Raw genomic sequence first — 18,901 nt, forward strand, 5'->3', positions numbered from 1 at the left:
ATTACCATGAAGGGTCTTCAAAGAGTGGGACTGAGACTGATTTATACGAAGACCTTGATCTTTCTGGTTTCGATAAGGATGAAATTCCGCTGAACTTTGGAAGTAATGAAGATTTCTTGACAAATGAGAATCTCAACTCGCTACTTGACAATATCAATGATGTTGCTCATCCAGCAACGGAGATACGGGAAACTGAAGATGTTCTTGAATCTACGCCTCCTACTTCCAAACAAGTGGCTGAAACAACAACTCTTATAGTGACAGTGTCAGGGATTCCTCCCCTTGATATTGTTTCTCCTACATCTGGGACGCTTGAGAGTGATCGTACAACAACACAGACCTCTCAACCTCCTATGAAAAGAAGAAGACGTGACCCTAGACAAGGGTTTCTTGATTCTGGTGTACCTCAAGGTTTTACAACTCCACCGTTAACCACTCCTGCTATTGTCTCATCAGAACCTTTCAGTGAAGGTCCTAGCACCACTTATGAAGCTGGTGGTTCGTCTTTCCTGATAGGATTTTCTCCTCCCAGGCCCGATCATGATGCTGCTTCAGTGAGGCTGGCCATGCATTTAGCTGAAGAACAATTCTCAACGCCTCCCTCCCGTGGTACAGGAATATCTTTTGGGGAAGGCAACTCTGGAGAAGAGAATCCTACTATTCTTGAACTACAGAAGGAGATCAACGTGCTAAATTAGAAGAATATAGAGCTTGATATTCGGGTTACTGACCTTCAGACTGAAAACACCAAGCTCAACATTCAAGTTGCTGATCTTCTGGAAGACAAAGCTCTGAAGACTAAGCAGATCACTGATCTTCAGACTCACTTTGGTCTGTTGACCGCCAGCTAATATGACTTAAAGAAGAAGCTAGAAGAAGAACTTGGTGACAAATTTAAGTCGTCTGTCGATGAGCCAAGGATCTATATTCCTAATCAGGATGTTCACATAGTTCCTCCACATGTAAGAACAACTCAAATTGTCGATCGTTTTGATAAAGAACCGGCACAGGCTCCGAATGTTGGGCTTTGAAACGTGCCAAACTGGCTAAGTCTGCTGAGAAGGGTCAGCTTTTGTTCAAAAGGAGCTCGGATCAAAATGCTCCTGGGGATCAACCTAACATCACCGTTACAGATCTTGGAGAGAATCGCTTCAGGGATGTATATGGTGACAGGTCAGGAATCATCTCATGGGGATTTCACGACAATATAAATATGTGGATCGTGAGACGGAAGAGTGGAAACACCAAACTGTATAAAGATGCTCATGACTTCCACTCTTGGACCAGGGTTGATCCCAAGGCAGCACATTTCAAATTATTTTTGGAAGATCAAGTGGCAAAGGGTTTTCTCTCAATGAAGACTGCAGAGTCGATTATTAAAATATACCCAAGTGTCATTGATCCAAAAACCAATCAACCTCTTCGAACTGTTATGTGGCCTGCTACAGATCAAGTTAAGCAGATTCCTATTCTTCAGAATCATCCAGATGGATCTCTAAAGTCCATGCTTTACTGGGTGTTTGATGAATCTACAGCTCCGCTGTCATAAAGCTTGAACATGGATGTATTCGATTATATGACAAAAGCAATCTGCTACAGTTTGGAAAATGGGATATACATCAGCTTTCTCTTCATCAGATCATGGTCGCTGAAGACATCTTTGAGTCTGCTGCTAAAGAGTACACTGCCATGGTTGCTGAAATTATCAGAAAATAAATGTAGTATGGAGCTATGGGGAAGTCAGACGTGCTGGTGGATGATAAAGACTAAGTCCAAGCTAGCACCAATCCAAGGGGGAGATTGAAGGGTCCAGTTAGTGGTTTGGTCTAGGCTTTCATTGTAATAGTTCCTTTTCAGTCTTTATTATAGTTTAGTGAGTTGTTTAGCAGTTTACGGCCATGTGGTGAGTTTACGGCCGTAAGCCTATTTACGGCCCTAAACCTAGTTTTCAGCCCAAGTCCACTATATATAGAGGTTTTCTAGGTCATTGTTAGTGGTTGATGCCACAGAGTTCACGGTCAAGTAATATCGAGTTGTACCAGACGTTTTTCAGCTATAAACATGTGCAAGCTTGATTTCTCTTCTTCTTCTACTCATATTCTGATTACTTGTGACTTTTTGATTGCTTGATCATTGGTAAAGATCCGTTTTAGGACCTTACAATATAAGAAAGATAACTTTTTAGAAATAAGGATAGATAAAACCTAATTATCCTCTGGCTTCGTGACCTTCAGGACTCACTTTAGGAGAAGCGTAAAGTAATGATTCTTTTTGTTCAATAGGATCGTAAAGTCGTACATGGAAGGATCCTTGTTCATTAAGGAGGATCCTTCATGGTCTTTAACTTACTAAACTTTAAGGGGGGTCCCACTTTAGGGATCAAGTAGGAATGGCTCCAACCTAGAAAATAACTGAGGTAACTTTTTTTTCTGCAACATGACAGTGTTAAAAGTCTTACATATTTTATGGGGAACTTCCCAAGCTTCAAGCAACATGTCATTTTTATAATCCCTGGAAGATCTGAAGAGAAAATCCCAGTATGAGATTTACACAGTAGTGCTATAAACTTTATTAAATTACTGTGCAAAAATCCGAATAAAGCATAGTTATTTTCTGGGGAAGATCCCAATTTTAAGATAACATGAAAATGTTATGACCCTTGTGTAATTTCTGGGGAAGATCCCAACTTGAGATAACATGAAAATGTTCTAAACGTTGGGAATTATCCGGGGAGGATCCCAACTTGAGATAACATGTAAATGTTATAAACCTTATATTTCAACTTTAGGATCTTAACTTCTGTTCAGAAATAAGAGGCTTTCTAAGTCACTGTAGCATGAAATGATCCCCTTATTCACATCCCATAAATAGCGTGCGTCAAATCGAGGTGTATAAACCTTAACTCGTGTGAAAGAGGTAATTAACTCTTTAAACCTTAGAGGGGATCACGTACTCTTATTCATAGGAGAGAGGACCAGTCTCTCTTCTTAGGATACTTGTGTTACGAATTATGGGATGTTGTATTTATGGAACTCCTAGGTGTCGGGGTCTTCAAACTTCATGATCCTTGTTTATCAGGATCCTTGAGTCTTCGTATGTCAAGATCCTTGTATGCTAGGATCCTTGTGTGTCAGGATCCTCGAATGTTAGGATCCTTGAGTCTCTGCGCAAAACAAACATTAGCTAGGGGTGGGCGTTAGTCTAGATAAAACCCCTCCAATGCTTAAGTCAGTAATGGTATTTGAAGAGAGCAAACAGTAGTGAAAATAAAGGGTAAAAGGTAAAGAGCAGGTGTACCTTGAGTGTGTTGGAAAATGACTAATTTTACATACATAAAATAAGCTTTAAGATGTATGGCATTGGAGAATCTTGGCAAGATATATCAGTCGAGGATAGCCAACCAATATGCCCCCTTTCCTGCTTCGACATTTATGAGATATGGTCCTTCCCATTTAAGTTCCAGTTTACCTGCACTAGGATCCTTGGTATTTTGGAATGTTTTCCTCAGTACCAACTCTCCTATTTTTAAATTTTTTTTGTACGCCTTGGTGAACCTTTGTTGATGAACAGCGATGCGGATCTTGGCAAGATCCTTGAGTTCATCACTAGTATCAAGTTCCTGGGCTAGGATCATGTCGTTGTTTTCTTGGTTTTGAAGTAGTTATCTTGCTGTTGGGATCACCACTTCAGTGGGAATCATTGCTTCTGCTCCAAACACCAAGGAGTAGGGGGTTTGGCATGTGCATACTTTGGAAGTGGTCCTATCTGCCGATAGTACGAATGGAAGTTCTTCTGCCCATCTTCCTTTCTTTTCGTCTAGCTTTTTCTTCAATTTATTGATTATGATTTTGTTGTTAGATTCTGCTTGACCGTTGGCTTGAGGGTGGACAGGAGTGGACATTATCATCCTGATTCCCCAACTTGTGCAAAAGTCTCTTGTCCTTTTTCTTATGAACTGGGATCCGTTGTCACATATGATTTCGGTAAGGATCCCAAACCTGGTCAAGATATTGAGTTTAATAAATAAAACTGCCTCTTTGTCTCTTACCTGGACAAAATCTTCGACTTCTATCCACTTTGAGAAGTATTCAGTCATCACTAGCATGAAGACCTTTCCTCCAAGAGCCACTGACAATTTCCCACTCTATCTATACCCCATTTCATGAATGGCCAAGGGGAGATGATAGGATGCAGAGGTTCTGCTGGTTGAAGCGGGATGTTGCTATGTCTTTGACAAGCATCACATTTTTGAGCATGAAGGAAGGAATATTTCTTCATGGTTGGCCAATAGTATCCTATCCTCAACACTTTGGAGCATAAGGATCTGCCCCCATTGTGGTTGCCACAGTCTCTTTAATGTATATCATTTAGAATTTCTACAACTTCATGATCTTCTAAGAATCTAAGGTATGGACATGCCATACATTTTTTGTATAACTTATCTTGGATTATAACAAACCTTGAAACCTTTGTTCTAAATGTTCTGTTGCTTTTTTCTTCTTTAGGGATCGTGTCATTCTGGAGGTATTCCATAATGGGTTGGATCCAGGATCCTGAGGTTAGAGAAGGATCCTTGATGTTAGGATCCAGATAAGGAAGTAGAGAATTGGGATCTTCGATTGTAGAGACGTTAGTCATTTCCACGTGATCCTTGGGATCCCTCAGACTCTTGACAGGATCCTCAATTGTTGGGATCAACACGTGGGTTATTGGGATCCTGGTTTCTGGCGGGATCCTCAGAGAAGATCCTAGATTGGCTAAAGCATTTGCTTCAACATTTTCTTCTATAGGAACCTAGTTTAGGCTAAATGCTTCGAATTATGAGGCTAAGTTTTTGAGGATCCGTATATATAGTGCTAATCTTTCTCCTTTTACTACGTAGGATCCATTAAAATGGCTAGTCAATAATAAAGAATCGACGAATACCTAAAGATCCTTGATTCGAAGTTCCTTGGCTAACTTTAATCCCATGATTAGTGCCCCGTATTCTGCTTTGTTGTTGGTTGCACTGAACTCACAGCTGATTGCTTAGGGTAGGATGTGACCCTCTGGAGATATTACTATGATCCCTAGGCCTGTTCCTCTTTGGATTGATGCTACATCTGTGAATAATGTCCATCTTCCCATGTTCTCTTCTTCTAGAAGTTGTTTGGCTACAATTTCTACTTCAGCTCGTAGATCATCACTAAACTAAGCCACAAAGTCTGCCAATGCTTGAGACTTTATAGCTGATCTTGGTTCATACTTTAGGTCATATATGCTTAATTTAACGGACCACTTTTCCATCCTTCTTAACATTTTTGGATTTCTCATATCATTCTTAATGGGATAATTAGTTGTTATAGTTATAGGGTTTGTTTCAAAATAGTGTCTTAATTTTGTAGAAGCAGTTACTAATGCAAGTATAAGTTTTTCAAGGTGGGAGTACCTAGTCTTAGGATCCAGGAAACTTTTGCTTACATAGTAGATGGGATGTTGGTCCCCATTAAGATCCTTAGCCAATACTGCACTCACCGCGTTTGAGGATACTGAGACGTAGAGAAGAAGTGGTTCCAAATCTAATGGTTTTACTAATACCGGTGCTGAAGTTAAATATTTTTTAAGTTTCTGGAAAGCATCTTCATGTTCCTTGGTCCACTCGAATCTTTTGTTCTTCTTCGCAATGTTGTAGAAAGGCTTGCATCTTTGTGAGGATCGTGAGATGAACCTATTTAGGGCTGCCACTCTTCCTATTAGTCTTTGAATATCTTTTGTCGAGGATGGTGATCTTAGATCGAGCATGGATTTGATTTGCTCCGGGCTTGCTTCAACTCCTCTTTTAGTCACCATGTATCCAAGGAACTTGTTTGATCTCATACCAAAGTGGCGCTTGGAGGGATTTAGCTTCATGTTATACTCGTCCAATATGTCGAAGGCTTCTTCAAGATCCTTGAGGTGATCTTATGCTTTATTGGACTTGACCCCCATGTCATTGATGTAGACTTCCATGGTGTCCCCTTGTTTCTGTTTGAACATCTTGTTGACTAGCCTTTGGTATGTTGCACCTGCCTTTTTAAGACCAAATGGCATGGCAGTATAACCATAGATACATGTTGGAGTTAAGAACGTCGTGTCCTCTTGGTCAGATGGTTCCATCTGGATCTGTTGGAATCTCAATGATGCATCTATGAATGTTAATAATTCACGACCCATTGTCGCGTCTATCATGGAGTCTATGTGTGGTAGAAGGAAAGGATCCTTGGGACAAGCCTTGTTAAGATTCGTGTAATCTACACATACTCTTCACTTACCATTCTTCTTTAGTACTACAACCACATTAGCTAGCCACATTGGGAATTTCACATCCTTGATCATCGCAGTTTTGAGAAGTTTTTCTACTTCTTCTTGTATAACTTGGTTTCTCTCTTGTGCGCACTTCCTTCTCCTTTGGTGTATTGGTCTGAAAGATGGATCAATGTTAAGTTTATAGGTTATTATTTTTTTGTGTATACTTGTCATGTCCTCATCCTTCCATGCAAATGTCATGCTTCTAGCTTTGAGGAACTCTATTAAATCATGTTCGATTTGTTCAAGCATTGAGGATCCTATGAGAACTTTGGGTTCAAGATCCTCAAGGTTCAGGGGCACTTCTTTTATATCTTGTTCTCTTGTTTCCAGTACGTCTTGTGCCCCCTGCTTTAATAGATATGCTTGTCTTGGTATCGTCGAGGTTTTTATCGAAGTCTTGTAGCATTGTTTGGATTCTTGTTGATCTCCTATGATCTTCACTGTCCCCCAGGGGGTAGGCATCTTTACACACTGGTGATATATAGATGGAACGACCTTCATTTTGTGGATCCATGGTCTACCTAGTATCACATTATAAGAGGATAATGTATCGATTACAAAAAAACATTGTATAGAGTTTACCCCCTCTATGTAGATAGGTAGATTTATTTTGGCGACTGGTTGTTTGGTTTCGCCACTGAATCCGATTTAGCATTGAGGATCTTCTAACTATTTCAGACTCAGAGATGTTCATTCTCTTAAATGCGTCCATGAGTATAATGTTGACTGAGGGTCCTCTATCGAGAAGGATCCTTCTGACGAAATGGTTGGCGATGTAAAGAGTGATCACCAATCCGTCATGGTGAGGATCCTGTATGTCTTGTCTATCTGCTTAGTCGAAGGTAATCTCCTTCTCATTTGCGATTGACGTATTCTTCTATGGTCCTTTTTCGTTCTTTGTTTTTGACACCTTGGAGTGTCTCTTTGTTGTAGAATAAGAGGTACCACAAATGTCAGATCCTCCAGAGATCACATTGATTACCTTGGCGTCTGAGGGGGGATCCTAGTCTGTCGAGGATCATCTGAGGATCTTGGTCTTTCTCTTTGGATCTCTCATTTCTTCTTCCAAGGATTATCTTTGAGGTATCCTTTGCCCAAGAGGTAGCTGATCTCCTTCCTGAGAGCTATGTAATCCTATGTGATATGACCAAAATCTTCATGGTATGTGAGCCATTTGGAATTGTCCTTCCAAGAGGTGGATTTTTCTCCTTTCCTTGGCCATCTTGCTTTGTCTCCAAGATCTTGCATAGCAAATATTGCACCTAAAATATCCACAAAAAACAATAGTCAGTGACTTTGGGAAAATCTTCTTCCTCTCCCTCATCTTCAAGGGCATTAACCCTATTATGGTCAGGTTTGGAGTATGGTTTTGACTTATAGGATCTTTGGGCTGAAGAGTCGGGATTCATGTTAGGGTGATCGTATGAGTTTGGTGGGTTTCTCCTCTTTTAGATCTCCTTGTATTCTTCGAGCCTTATGAATCGTATTAATTTTCTCCTCACTTCGTCCATTCTTTTGCACAGAGTCATTACGAGGTCTTCATAGAAAGGAGAATCCTTGTTTAAGCCCATTTTAAAGGCTTCAACTATAGTTGCCATCTCGATGTTGGGGATACTTAGAGCTTCCCTGCCAAAACTGTTCACAAAATTCCTAAGTGATTCCTAAGGATCCTGGACCACTGGATTGAGATCGGTAGTGATCTTTTCGAATGTTCTGCTACAAGAAAGTTGATAGTTAAATAAATTAATTAAATGAGCAAACGATGTAATAGAGTAAGGAGGAACGTTATGAAACCATTTTAGAGCTGATCTTATGAGGGTTGAACCAAAACCATAGCATATGCAAGCTTTTTTCAAGTGAGTGGGGATGGGAATGATCTCCATCGTTTCCCTGTATTGTGACACGTGCTCCTCAGGATCTATAGTCCCTTCATAAGGCTTCACGTTAGGGGTCTGAAAGCTCTTTGGGACTTTTGTATCAGCTATCACTGGAATGATTATGTAGATGATGTGGCTTGTGGGGGATACTTCTGGTACAGGTTGATCTACTCCAGGCACGCTTGAGATCATTTTCCTTAATTGATGAAGCTCACTAGCCAAGATCGGGCTTAAACCTATATCAAGGTCCATAGAGTTAGTGGTAAAGATATTATTATTGACGAGGTTACCAGGATCCTTGTTATTGGGAGTAAAAGAGGTTTCGTTGGGATCCTGGGTCGTATCGGCTTGTTCTCTTGGAGTAGCGCCCCAGGCGGGTACAGAGGTCGTTATTGACGATCCTATCTCACGCAAAATCGCTGAGGATCCCGTGTTGTCAAAGCTTAGGATCTTGGGCTGCAACATTTATGGTGCTGCTTCTTGAGGCTTGTGGATTTCTATCCACATTCTCTCCACTTCCTTGAGAATTGTCCCCTTATCCGCCTGCTGTTGGGCAAATTTTTGTTCTAGTCTCTTCATCATGGAAAAGATTTCATTGTTGTAAATCAGTACACGAGGATCTTGGAGTCCTTGGGTAACGACCAGAGAGGTGTTTTTCTTTGGTGCTTCTGAGGCTTTCTAGGCAGCTCCAACTGGAGATGGTGGAAGGTTTTTGGAGGAAATGTGAGGATTTGAGGAAGAGGACAGGGTCGATTGTGCATACATGATTTTTCGAAAGATTTTGAACACCACGACCCCATGGTGGGCGCCAAGTTGTTTTGGTCAAAAAATGAACAATCAATAATAAGCCAAATTGTATGAGAGGTTGTGATGTTCAGGGTAAAGCAAGTATAAGATGATAATCAAAGTGACTCAAGTTATTTACAAGGAAAACCCTTGATCCTTGTTACGATCTCCAACATAAAACCATGGGAGGTGATAATGATCACCTGCCTTGATGATTTTATTAATTGAAAAAATTAATTACAGAGAAATGTAAAGAATGTAAGTACAAGTATCGTAGATAAGCTAAGTGTGTCCGTAGTGTGATGAACACATGTGTTATTTATAGTCTAAAGCTCATAACAAGAAGTCCGATAATTTCGGGATCCTCCGAGATCAGCTTATAGACGTTATTTGACTTGGTATTCTGGGTCTTTTGCATGGTCAAGATGATTCTTTTATGAGAATAAGTCTTTAGCTGAATATGTCTGCACATGTGAGAAAAAATAAAGAAGCATATAACCGTTATATATGTTAGGAAAATAACTGATAATAATCAGGATCTTGAAGTATGTTTAAGGATCCTGACCTTTGAGGAACCTGAATGTAATTCTGGGATTCCGACCCTAACAATTACCAACATGAAGACTTTTCCTCCTGGTGCCTTAGGTAATTTTCCTACTATATCCATCCTCCACTTCATGAATGGCCAAGGAGAGATGATAGGATGTAAAGGTTCTGCTGGTTTGTGTAGGATGTTGCTATGTCTTTGACAAGAATCACATCTTTCAGCATATAAGAAGGAATCTCTCTTCATGGTTGGCCAGTAGTATCCCATCCTCAACACCTTGGAGCACAAGGATCTGCCCCCAGTGTGGTTACCACAATCCCCTTCATGTATATCTTTTAAGACTTCCGCAACCTCATGATCTTCTAAGCATCTAAGGTATGGACCTTCCATGGATTTCTTGTATTGCTTATCTTGGATCATCACAAAACGTGAAACCGTCACTTTGAATGACTTGTCACTTTTTCTTCCTTCAGGATAGTACCATTTTGGAGATACTCCACAATGGGTTGACTCCAGGATATTGAGGTTAGGGAAGGGTCCTTAATGCTAGGATACTGATGAGGATCTTAAGAATTAGGATCCTTGATTGTAGTGACGCTAGTTGTTATTGTTGGGTTTTGAGCATTCTAACACTCCTATGGTGTACATGTAACCCTATAAACCTTGGATCTATGTTTTCTCTATTATACATGCAAATATTAACTATTCCAAGGTTTCATCCTAACTAGCATATTATGAAGCACCTATACTACAAAGTTCTAGTTAGATGACATACCTTTTGATGTAGCTTGATGTCTTCAAGCTTTAAGAGCTTAGCCCCAATAGTGTGGAAGCCTCAAATGGAATCACAAATCACCAAAACACCTTGGAAGAACTTGAGAGAATAGGTATGCACACTAAAATCGGCCCACTCTTATTTACACACTTGTGTCAATTTTGTGAGCCAAGGACCCCTTTATATATTATGGAGGATTATGGTTACATCCATGTAAACCCTAATACCCATGACCTTTCATTTAGATAGGATCCATGGGTTAAAAGCTCCATGGACCATCCATGAAAGCTTAGCCCAACCTAAATGAACTTGGCCCATTCCATATATATAAGAGTCCATATTTAATTAGTTCTTTTTGATCACTTAATTAATTCTAAATTAATTCTTGATCAATACTAATTAAATAATATGATTCCATATTAATATATTAGAACTTATAATATATTAATATAAATCATAAATATACTATTCTCAAAAGACTATCCATATAAATTGTGCCGGTGAAGTGCAACCCAAATGGACAATGCCGGGTCGGGTCAAGTACATACCAAATATAGTTATGGACTTAGACATTAATCCAACAGTCTCCCACTTGAATAAGTCTAAAACTATTATTGAGTATGACTTCAAAACCTAACTGGCAATCGTAGCTCTTAAAGCCGCTGTCGAACTCTGACCTTGTCAATGACTTGTCCATTAGATAAGGGATCATATATTCCTCCATTCTAGATATCATATGGACTGAGACATGGATTATAATCATTTTCTCTGTCCATTTGTTGTTTCCCGATTTTCGATTTATGATGACTGACTGATTGAACAAATTAAATCAGTCCTGGCTTGGCCAAGCACTCACATGTGTCATCGCTAAATCATCGACGGGCCCCAGATATCGCTTTTATCCTGAAGGTAAAAGGAATGGATAAACTTCGACTCATATGGCTTGTTCTACTACTTGTTGAATCATACACAAAGGCACGTTTTATAACATCGTGTTACCAATGCGTTTTCGTGCAACAATGTATAACCAACTCATAGTAACAACTCATATCTCTAGGTTTTAAGATTATAAGATATTATCGTCTCATGATCACTCGTGATAAAATCCATGAAGTGATTCAAATGAGCGTGGGTTGAATCCAATACTCAGAACTTATTAGCACTCATGAGTGTTGTAGCACCACTTTGTCCACCAATTTGGACCTCTACAAACCAACCCATGACAGTCTTGATTCATATCTACTTCCAACATATGACCGACTGTAGATGGTTTGAATAACTTAATCATTTAGGAAGAGCGACTTAGTTATTCTGGAAGTCAAAACATGCAAAGTGAAACACAAGAATAAATGAATCAAATATGGTATTAAACCCTATGAATATAAATAAACACTTTTATTTATCACCATACTGATTACTCATTATTCATTGTTTCGGTTTTATCAACTTTATACTTGAATTAAAAACACTAGTTGTCCCATGCTCCAAGCATGTACACTATGTTTTTCTTAAACAATAGCTTTGCCATACACCAAGTATGCACTCTATGTTTGTCTATGATCCTTACTTTGTGAAATAAACCAATTGAACATAATTTCAATGATTCTAATTTCACACTCCCAAATCCTTATCGAAAAATGTGAGAATTTCAAATTCCTATCATTTATCGAAATCTGTTTAGATTTTAAACTTATATGCACTGACCTCCTATAATGAATATGTACAAAGTCACAAAGACTTGTCAACAGTCATTATAAGGTATTCCAATGGAGATCAACTCCATGGAAACTAAGTCTCATATTCAAAGTACATTGCTTTGGACATGCTTCTTGCATTAAGTTTTCTAATCTTACACAGATAACTTCCACCTATGGAGACAACTCCATATTCTCATTTTGACTATCACTTCTGAATAAGAGATGCCTCTTTTCAGAATATGTCAATATGGTCCTTCAAAAATTAGCACTATACTTCTAACTGTCCCTGAGCAACCAATCTTTGGTAAACCTCAGATTGTCCTCGACAATTGCTTAATCATTTTAGTCATATCCAATTCTAGACCTTTTCCATTCTTAATGCCTCTGGGCATTTGGAAAAATTTAGAAATGACAAATATTATAGCACATGTAATCGATCCTGTACCCAAAGCAAATGGTACACGATTCATGATGTCTCACATAAAGACATGATTCTAGACCAGTCTTTTGCTACAATATTTTTATTTGCCATGTTTTTCAAAATTTGACTATGAAGAGGGATGCCGTAATCATCATCGAATTTTGAGAACGCAATATATAAAATTTCCTTAAGTTGAACCAATCCAACATGAAATTCATATATATATTCTTGACTAAGGATGATTAAGGTCTCAATCTAAGCCTTTAGAACTGAAATGAAGTATATCCTCTCCCTTAATTATAGCAAAACAACTTTTTCAATCCCTGCAGCCTTACGAATTGAAACTTTTGTTTTCTATAATTAACATTGCTAACTTGCAACACTAACAATAATTATCATGCTCCCACTAACATGATGATTATTAGCATAACACTTATGCTCCCACTAGCTTTGACATGTACTTAGAAATCAGCTGGACTTCTAGAAATCAATACTTTATTGACTTTCTTACCAAAGTTCAGATTTCTGATACGAGATGCTTTGATAAAACTTTATCAAAATCATACACCTTTCCTTAGATAGCAAGCATGTGTGTCTAAACAATTTCAGAACTATGAAAAGTGATGCCGTAATCATAGTCTCAATTGTTTAGACCTTTTGCCATCTGCTTCAAATCTACTTGGTGGAAGTGTTTCCTCAACATCATTTTCATGAATCGGAGAGAAACCTTATGACCCTTATATTTTATGGTGTATGTGTTCTTATCCATGTGAATCGTCAAAACCATAGTCACAAGAAAAGGATAATGACAAATCCAAACTCATATGGACTGAACTTATGCAATCTTAACTTCTTGCCACCTGGCAGTACAGGGCCTGCCATTGCTTCCAAGTTGTTATGCAACCAATTGAGAACTTTCAGAACTCCTATCCAAAGACAACTTTAACTGGAATGGGCACATAATATGTCAACACGATAGGTTATAAACCTCAAGTCGTGTGCTAGTGAAGAACGTCATGTTTTATTCTTGATTAGTTCTTGAAATTCTTTTTAGGATCTTTAAGACTCCCACTATCCTCTTAACATATAAGACTATCTTGCCAAATATTCAAGAGATAGTGCGGATTCTTTATCAAGACAAACACTTCACACAATTGGCCTTAGTTGGTCTTTGTTTTATCCAAAACATCACAACTTACCAATTTCAAATGTACAAGAGTAGGACACTTTTACTCTTACATTTGACAAGTGTTTTAAACCTTTCTTTAAGATATGTCACTCAAGTTACAATCTTGGAGTATGACTCTAAGAATTGTTTTGGAATGAAGTATGACTCATCTTCCTGATCTAACAATTTCAACAATTCATGACTCCTCTTCTTAGTCATAATAATGCACTAAGATGACCTTTAGAGGACTAATTGTGATATAATTTCTAAATCATTAAGATGATCACAAACATGATACTAAAGTACTCTCCCATCTTTTCAGATTTGAGAAACTTTTATCTTTCTGCCTAATTTGATTCTTCCCATTCGTTCTGCCATACATTGAGACTTTTCCAATGTTTTAGAATTATACTTAAACTTGTAAGTATAACCATATTTACTAAAATTTAGTAAATCAAATAGTCTTAACGAGCTTTGTGGTGGACATGACCAGTGCACAAGAATGTGTACTCGATCCCTTTAGTCCTTCACTTGACTCACACATCCATGTGAACAAGTAATTAGTCTTGATTTTACAATGCTTGAAAGTTCTCATTCATCATACTATTCAACTTGCATGATTCCAAGTTTCGGTCCAATGGAAACTTGGGTGATCAGGAACTTTCCTGATTTGGTAAATTTAGACACTACCACAAATGAAAGAATCAAATCCATTTTCCAATATTACTGTCGGTGGAATCATATAAGCAACAATTTTCCATAAATGCCATTGTAAGGATACTTCAAATAAATAAAATTAAACAATTTTCTTTTATTTTAAAACTTCGCGGAAAAACTTATCCTTACAATCCACATGGAAAATTGTTGTTATCTCTTCCTTAGCAATATATCATAACTTCTTAAGCAACTGCTCAAAATTCTGATGCGATCGAAATCCACCTTCGCGATCAGAATCAGCATATACTTCCTTTAAGATTTCTCTCTATTCTTTGATTCTTGAAACATCAACATGTGACCCAGTCACATCATGTAATGAGGATCTCAGAATAGAACTTAACAGAGTTAGATAATGGGCTCTACCTGATGTAGAGTCAAACTTATTGACTTTAACATCCTTAGGTAAATTTGGCAGCTTTGCAATCAACGCCCCTTCCTTTGGCAAAATAAACATATGGACCCTTTGGTAATGGGACTATCTCAGACTTAGCCTTTCTCTTTACCATTTGGTCAACCGGGTTGACTATGGCCAATCCCTTTCTATTGGGAAGAGAATGCTTTTTCTGGATTTCCAGTGTTACCATTGTCACTGTCCATAAAGTTTTTGGGAAGTTGATATTCTAATCAAATTTGCTTTACCATCATTCCAAATCAGTGCTGATTCAGCAGCACCAAGCAAATAGATATGATCATTAAGGTTCATGTCATAGTCTGTTTCATAGTAGTCCCAAAGGAACTCACTATGTGACTTAGAAAGTGATTGAACATCCAACTTTCTCAAGACTTTGACACCCAACTCTCCCGGCTTGTTAATATGTGACTTCATCTCTAAGATGTGATCACACATAGACCTTGCTTGCCATTAGGGCTTGAGTGACCTTGAACTTGTGGGTTAGGGAGAATAATTGGAGGAGGTGGAGGAAGAAAAGTATGACTTCAATGAGCCAAACTCGGGAAGTCATATTCATTAGGAAAGCTTGGTTTGGGAAGATCATTGTTGTCTAAACCAGACATCAACAATGGGAGAAATTCACGTAAAGTTGATTTAAGTCCTTAATATAACACCCAATATGATATATTAAGGCTAGGACCCAACAAACTATTTTATAACTTGGAAGAGGGATGCCGTAATCCAAGCTATAAAATATTTGAAGGTAGGTGAATGACGATTCACCAATTTCCACCAAGATAAACGAAATGTATTATTAGGTTTTAATTGGTTTTGAAACTCCTAAATTCTTTTGAGATTCATTGAACTTTCCAATGGCATGTTTCAATCTCGAGTGTGCCCTTCAGGTTTTGTGACTGGGATGCCGAGGATCACAAAACAAGGTGTGAAGTAACCATGCAAATCTACTTGGTACCCTTAATACCTCAATCGATGTGCCGGTTAACCACACACGCTCCAACGATACTATGATAAACATTAAGTTACCCTTTGCCTACCTTGTTAAGTCCAGGTTAGTGTGCCGGTTAACCACACACGCTCCACTAACAGCTTAAACAAAGTGCAAAGTGTAATTTCATGGATTAGCACCATATTCACATTTTCCTAAGTAACTAAGATTGGGAATTTATAAAAGGTTTAGTTACTTAGTATTTATCATTAATACTTTTAATGAAGGGAGAATTATAGTCCTTGTCCTACCTGTTCGGCTAACGACCCTCCACCAGTCAAGGAAGCGGTGGGTGAAAGTGGTCACCCATTAAACTGCCATTTTATAGGCAGTAACCTTATACCCCCCTTATAGACCGGCTTCGTGAATGAGGCCTACTAATGGTAAGACGACTTGCTCTTATACATATAATATATTAAACTTTTAATATTATAATAGTATAAGGGTGTATTTTAGACATTTAAAATACTTGGTGGTTTAATCTATTAATTAAACTATACTCTTAATTTAATTAAATTTAAACCATGTCATTATGGAATTATTAATTCTCTTTTAATTAAACACTTTAATTATCTATTAATAAAGTCCATAAGAGTTAATTGAATTATTCAATAAAACATCATAATTCCAATTATTAAATTCAAAATTAAAACCATTTAATTAATTGTTTAAGTTATGAACCCAAGAGTTTTAGAATTCAATTCTTTTTTTTTCATAAAACAATAAGACCAAGTTTTGTAACTCCATAAAAAACTTTGAATCAAATTTTTTTTAAAAACCTTTTCATATTCATAACTTATGAAGGTTTCAAAAAACTCTTTAGATCAAACTTTTAAAACTAATAAAATATTCATATCATTTTATCTTTTACTAAATTTGACCTAATTCAATTCATATAGCAAATGATTCAAATTTTACAAATAATTAGTTTTTCACAAAAACAAGTAATTATCTTAAAATTTGACAAACGTCATGTTTGTTTTTGTTTTTTTTTCCAACTTTGAAAATAAAACATTTGCATCAATATAACAGAAAACAACTCATGGCTCTGATACCACTGTTGGGTTTTGAGCATTCTAACACTCCTATGGTGTACATGCAACCCTATAAACCTTGGATCTATGTTTTCTCTATTATACATGCAAATATTAACTATTCCAAGGTTTCATCCTAACTAGCATATTATGAAGCACCTATACTACAAAGTTCTAGTTAGATGACATACCTTTTGATGTAGCTTGATGTCTTCAAGCTTTAAGAGCTTAGCCCCAATAGTGTGGAAGCCTCAAATGGAATCACAAATCACCAAAACACCTTGGAAGAACTTGGGAGAATAGGTATGCACACTAAAATCGGCCCACTCTTATTTTCACACACTTGTGTCAATTTTGTGAGCCAAGGACCCCTTTATATATTATGGAGGATTAGGGTTACATCCATGTAAACCCTAATACCCATGACCTTTCATTTACATAGGATCCATGGGTTAAAAGCTCCATGGACCATCTATGAAAGCTTATCCCAACCTAAATAAACTTGGTTCATTCCATATATATAAGAGTCCATATTTAATTAGTTCTTTTTGATCACTTAATTAATTCTAAATTAATTCTTGATCAATACTAATTAAATAATATGATTCCATATTAATATATTAGAACTTATAATATATTAATATAAATCATAAATATACTATTCTCAAAAGACTATACATATAAATTGTGCCGGTGAAGTGCAACCCAAATGGACCATGCCGGGTCGGGTCATGTACATACCAAATATAGTTATGGACTTAGACATTAATCGAACAGTTATATCATCGTCGTCGGGATCCCTCGGTCTTTTGGCAGGATCCTCGATTGATGGGATTATCGAGATCTTGGTTTTTGGTGGAATCCTATGGGGAGATCCTAGATTAGCTATGGCATCTACTTCAGCATTGTCTTCTTTAGGAACTTGGTTTAGGCTAAATTCTTTGAATACAGAGGCTAACTTTTTTAGGATCTCGAGGTATACTGCTAGTCTTTCTCCTTTTACTGCATAGGACCCATTAAAATGGTTAGTTATTAATAAGGAGTCGGCATATACCTAAAGATCATTGATCTGAAGAACCTTGGCTAGTTGTAGTCCCATGATTAGTGCCTCGTATTCAACCTCCTTATTGATTGCATCGAACTCACAACTAACTGTATGGGGTAGGATGTCCCCCTTTAGCGGGTTAAGTATGATCCCTAGTCCAGTTCCTCTTTGGTTTGATGATTAATCTGTGAATCGTGTCCATCTTCCTGTGTTTTCTTCTTCTAGGAATCGTTTAGTTTCTCTCTCTACTTCAGCTTCTATATCATTACTAAAGTCAGGCACAAAGTCCGCCAGTGCTTTGTAATTAATCACGAATATTGGTTCATACTTGATGTTGTATGTGCTTTGTTTCACATACCACTTTTCCATCCTTCCTGGCATTTTTGGTTTTCTCATAACACTCTTAATAGGATAATTAGCTCTTATGTTTATAGGATGTGTTTCAAAGTAGTGTCTTAATTTCGTGGAAGCAGTTACTAGTTCAAGTATAAGTTTTTCAAGGTGTGAGTACCTGGTTTGAAGATCCAAGAGACTTTTACTTACATAGTAGATGGGATGTTGGTCCCATTAAGATCCTTTGCTAAGACTGCACTCATCATGTTTCAGGATACTGAATGGTAGAGAAAAAGTGGATCCCCATATAATGGTTTTACCAACAGGGGTGTTGAACTTAAGTATCTTTTAAGTTCCTGGAAAGCATCTCTGTTTTATCAAGGGGTAATTTGACGACGAAAAATGCCATTTTTTATGAAAAAATGATACCGAAGAGGCCATAACTTCAGTTTTATCAAAGGGAATCTTTCCTAAGGCAAGAGGGGATGAGGTGGAGTGTTGGGAAGGCAAAAAGTTGAGGGGACAATCCATGGGTTTTATGAAAAAGGTGGAGTGTGCTGGGGATGTAAGGGGACAAAAGGTGATCGGATTGGTCCATTCACATTGTTTTTTATTGTGAGGGTGAATAAAGTGGAGTACTCTTTTCCAAAAAGAGTAGAGAGGACAAATGGCTTTCTCAAAAAAATAAATCACGTCTAAGATATTCAAAGGAAGATCTACAACAACCATATTTGAAGAACCAAGTAGAACTTCATACCGCTTTGAAGAACAATATTC

At 37.7% G+C, this 18,901-nt stretch overlaps 1 protein-coding gene across 1 annotated transcript; it reads right to left on the reverse strand.

Annotated features, from left to right (window-relative positions):
- Positions 1 to 3,661: 3,661 nt before the first annotated feature.
- LOC145105576 (uncharacterized) lies at positions 3,662 to 5,889 on the reverse strand. Its single transcript, XM_079042658.1, has 3 exons — positions 5,461 to 5,889; positions 4,460 to 4,794; positions 3,662 to 3,908 (listed from the first exon to the last, which is right to left on the reverse strand). The coding sequence occupies exons 1-3, from the start codon at positions 5,887 to 5,889 to the stop codon at positions 3,662 to 3,664; spliced, it is 1,011 nt and encodes a 336-aa protein (XP_078898784.1).
- Between the last annotated feature and the right edge of the window lie 13,012 nt (positions 5,890 to 18,901).

This window comes from Lactuca virosa, chromosome 4, assembly GCF_052849685.1.
Source record: "Lactuca virosa cultivar CGN04683 chromosome 4, Lactuca_virosa_CGN04683_v6, whole genome shotgun sequence".
NCBI lineage: Eukaryota > Viridiplantae > Streptophyta > Magnoliopsida > Asterales > Asteraceae > Lactuca > Lactuca virosa.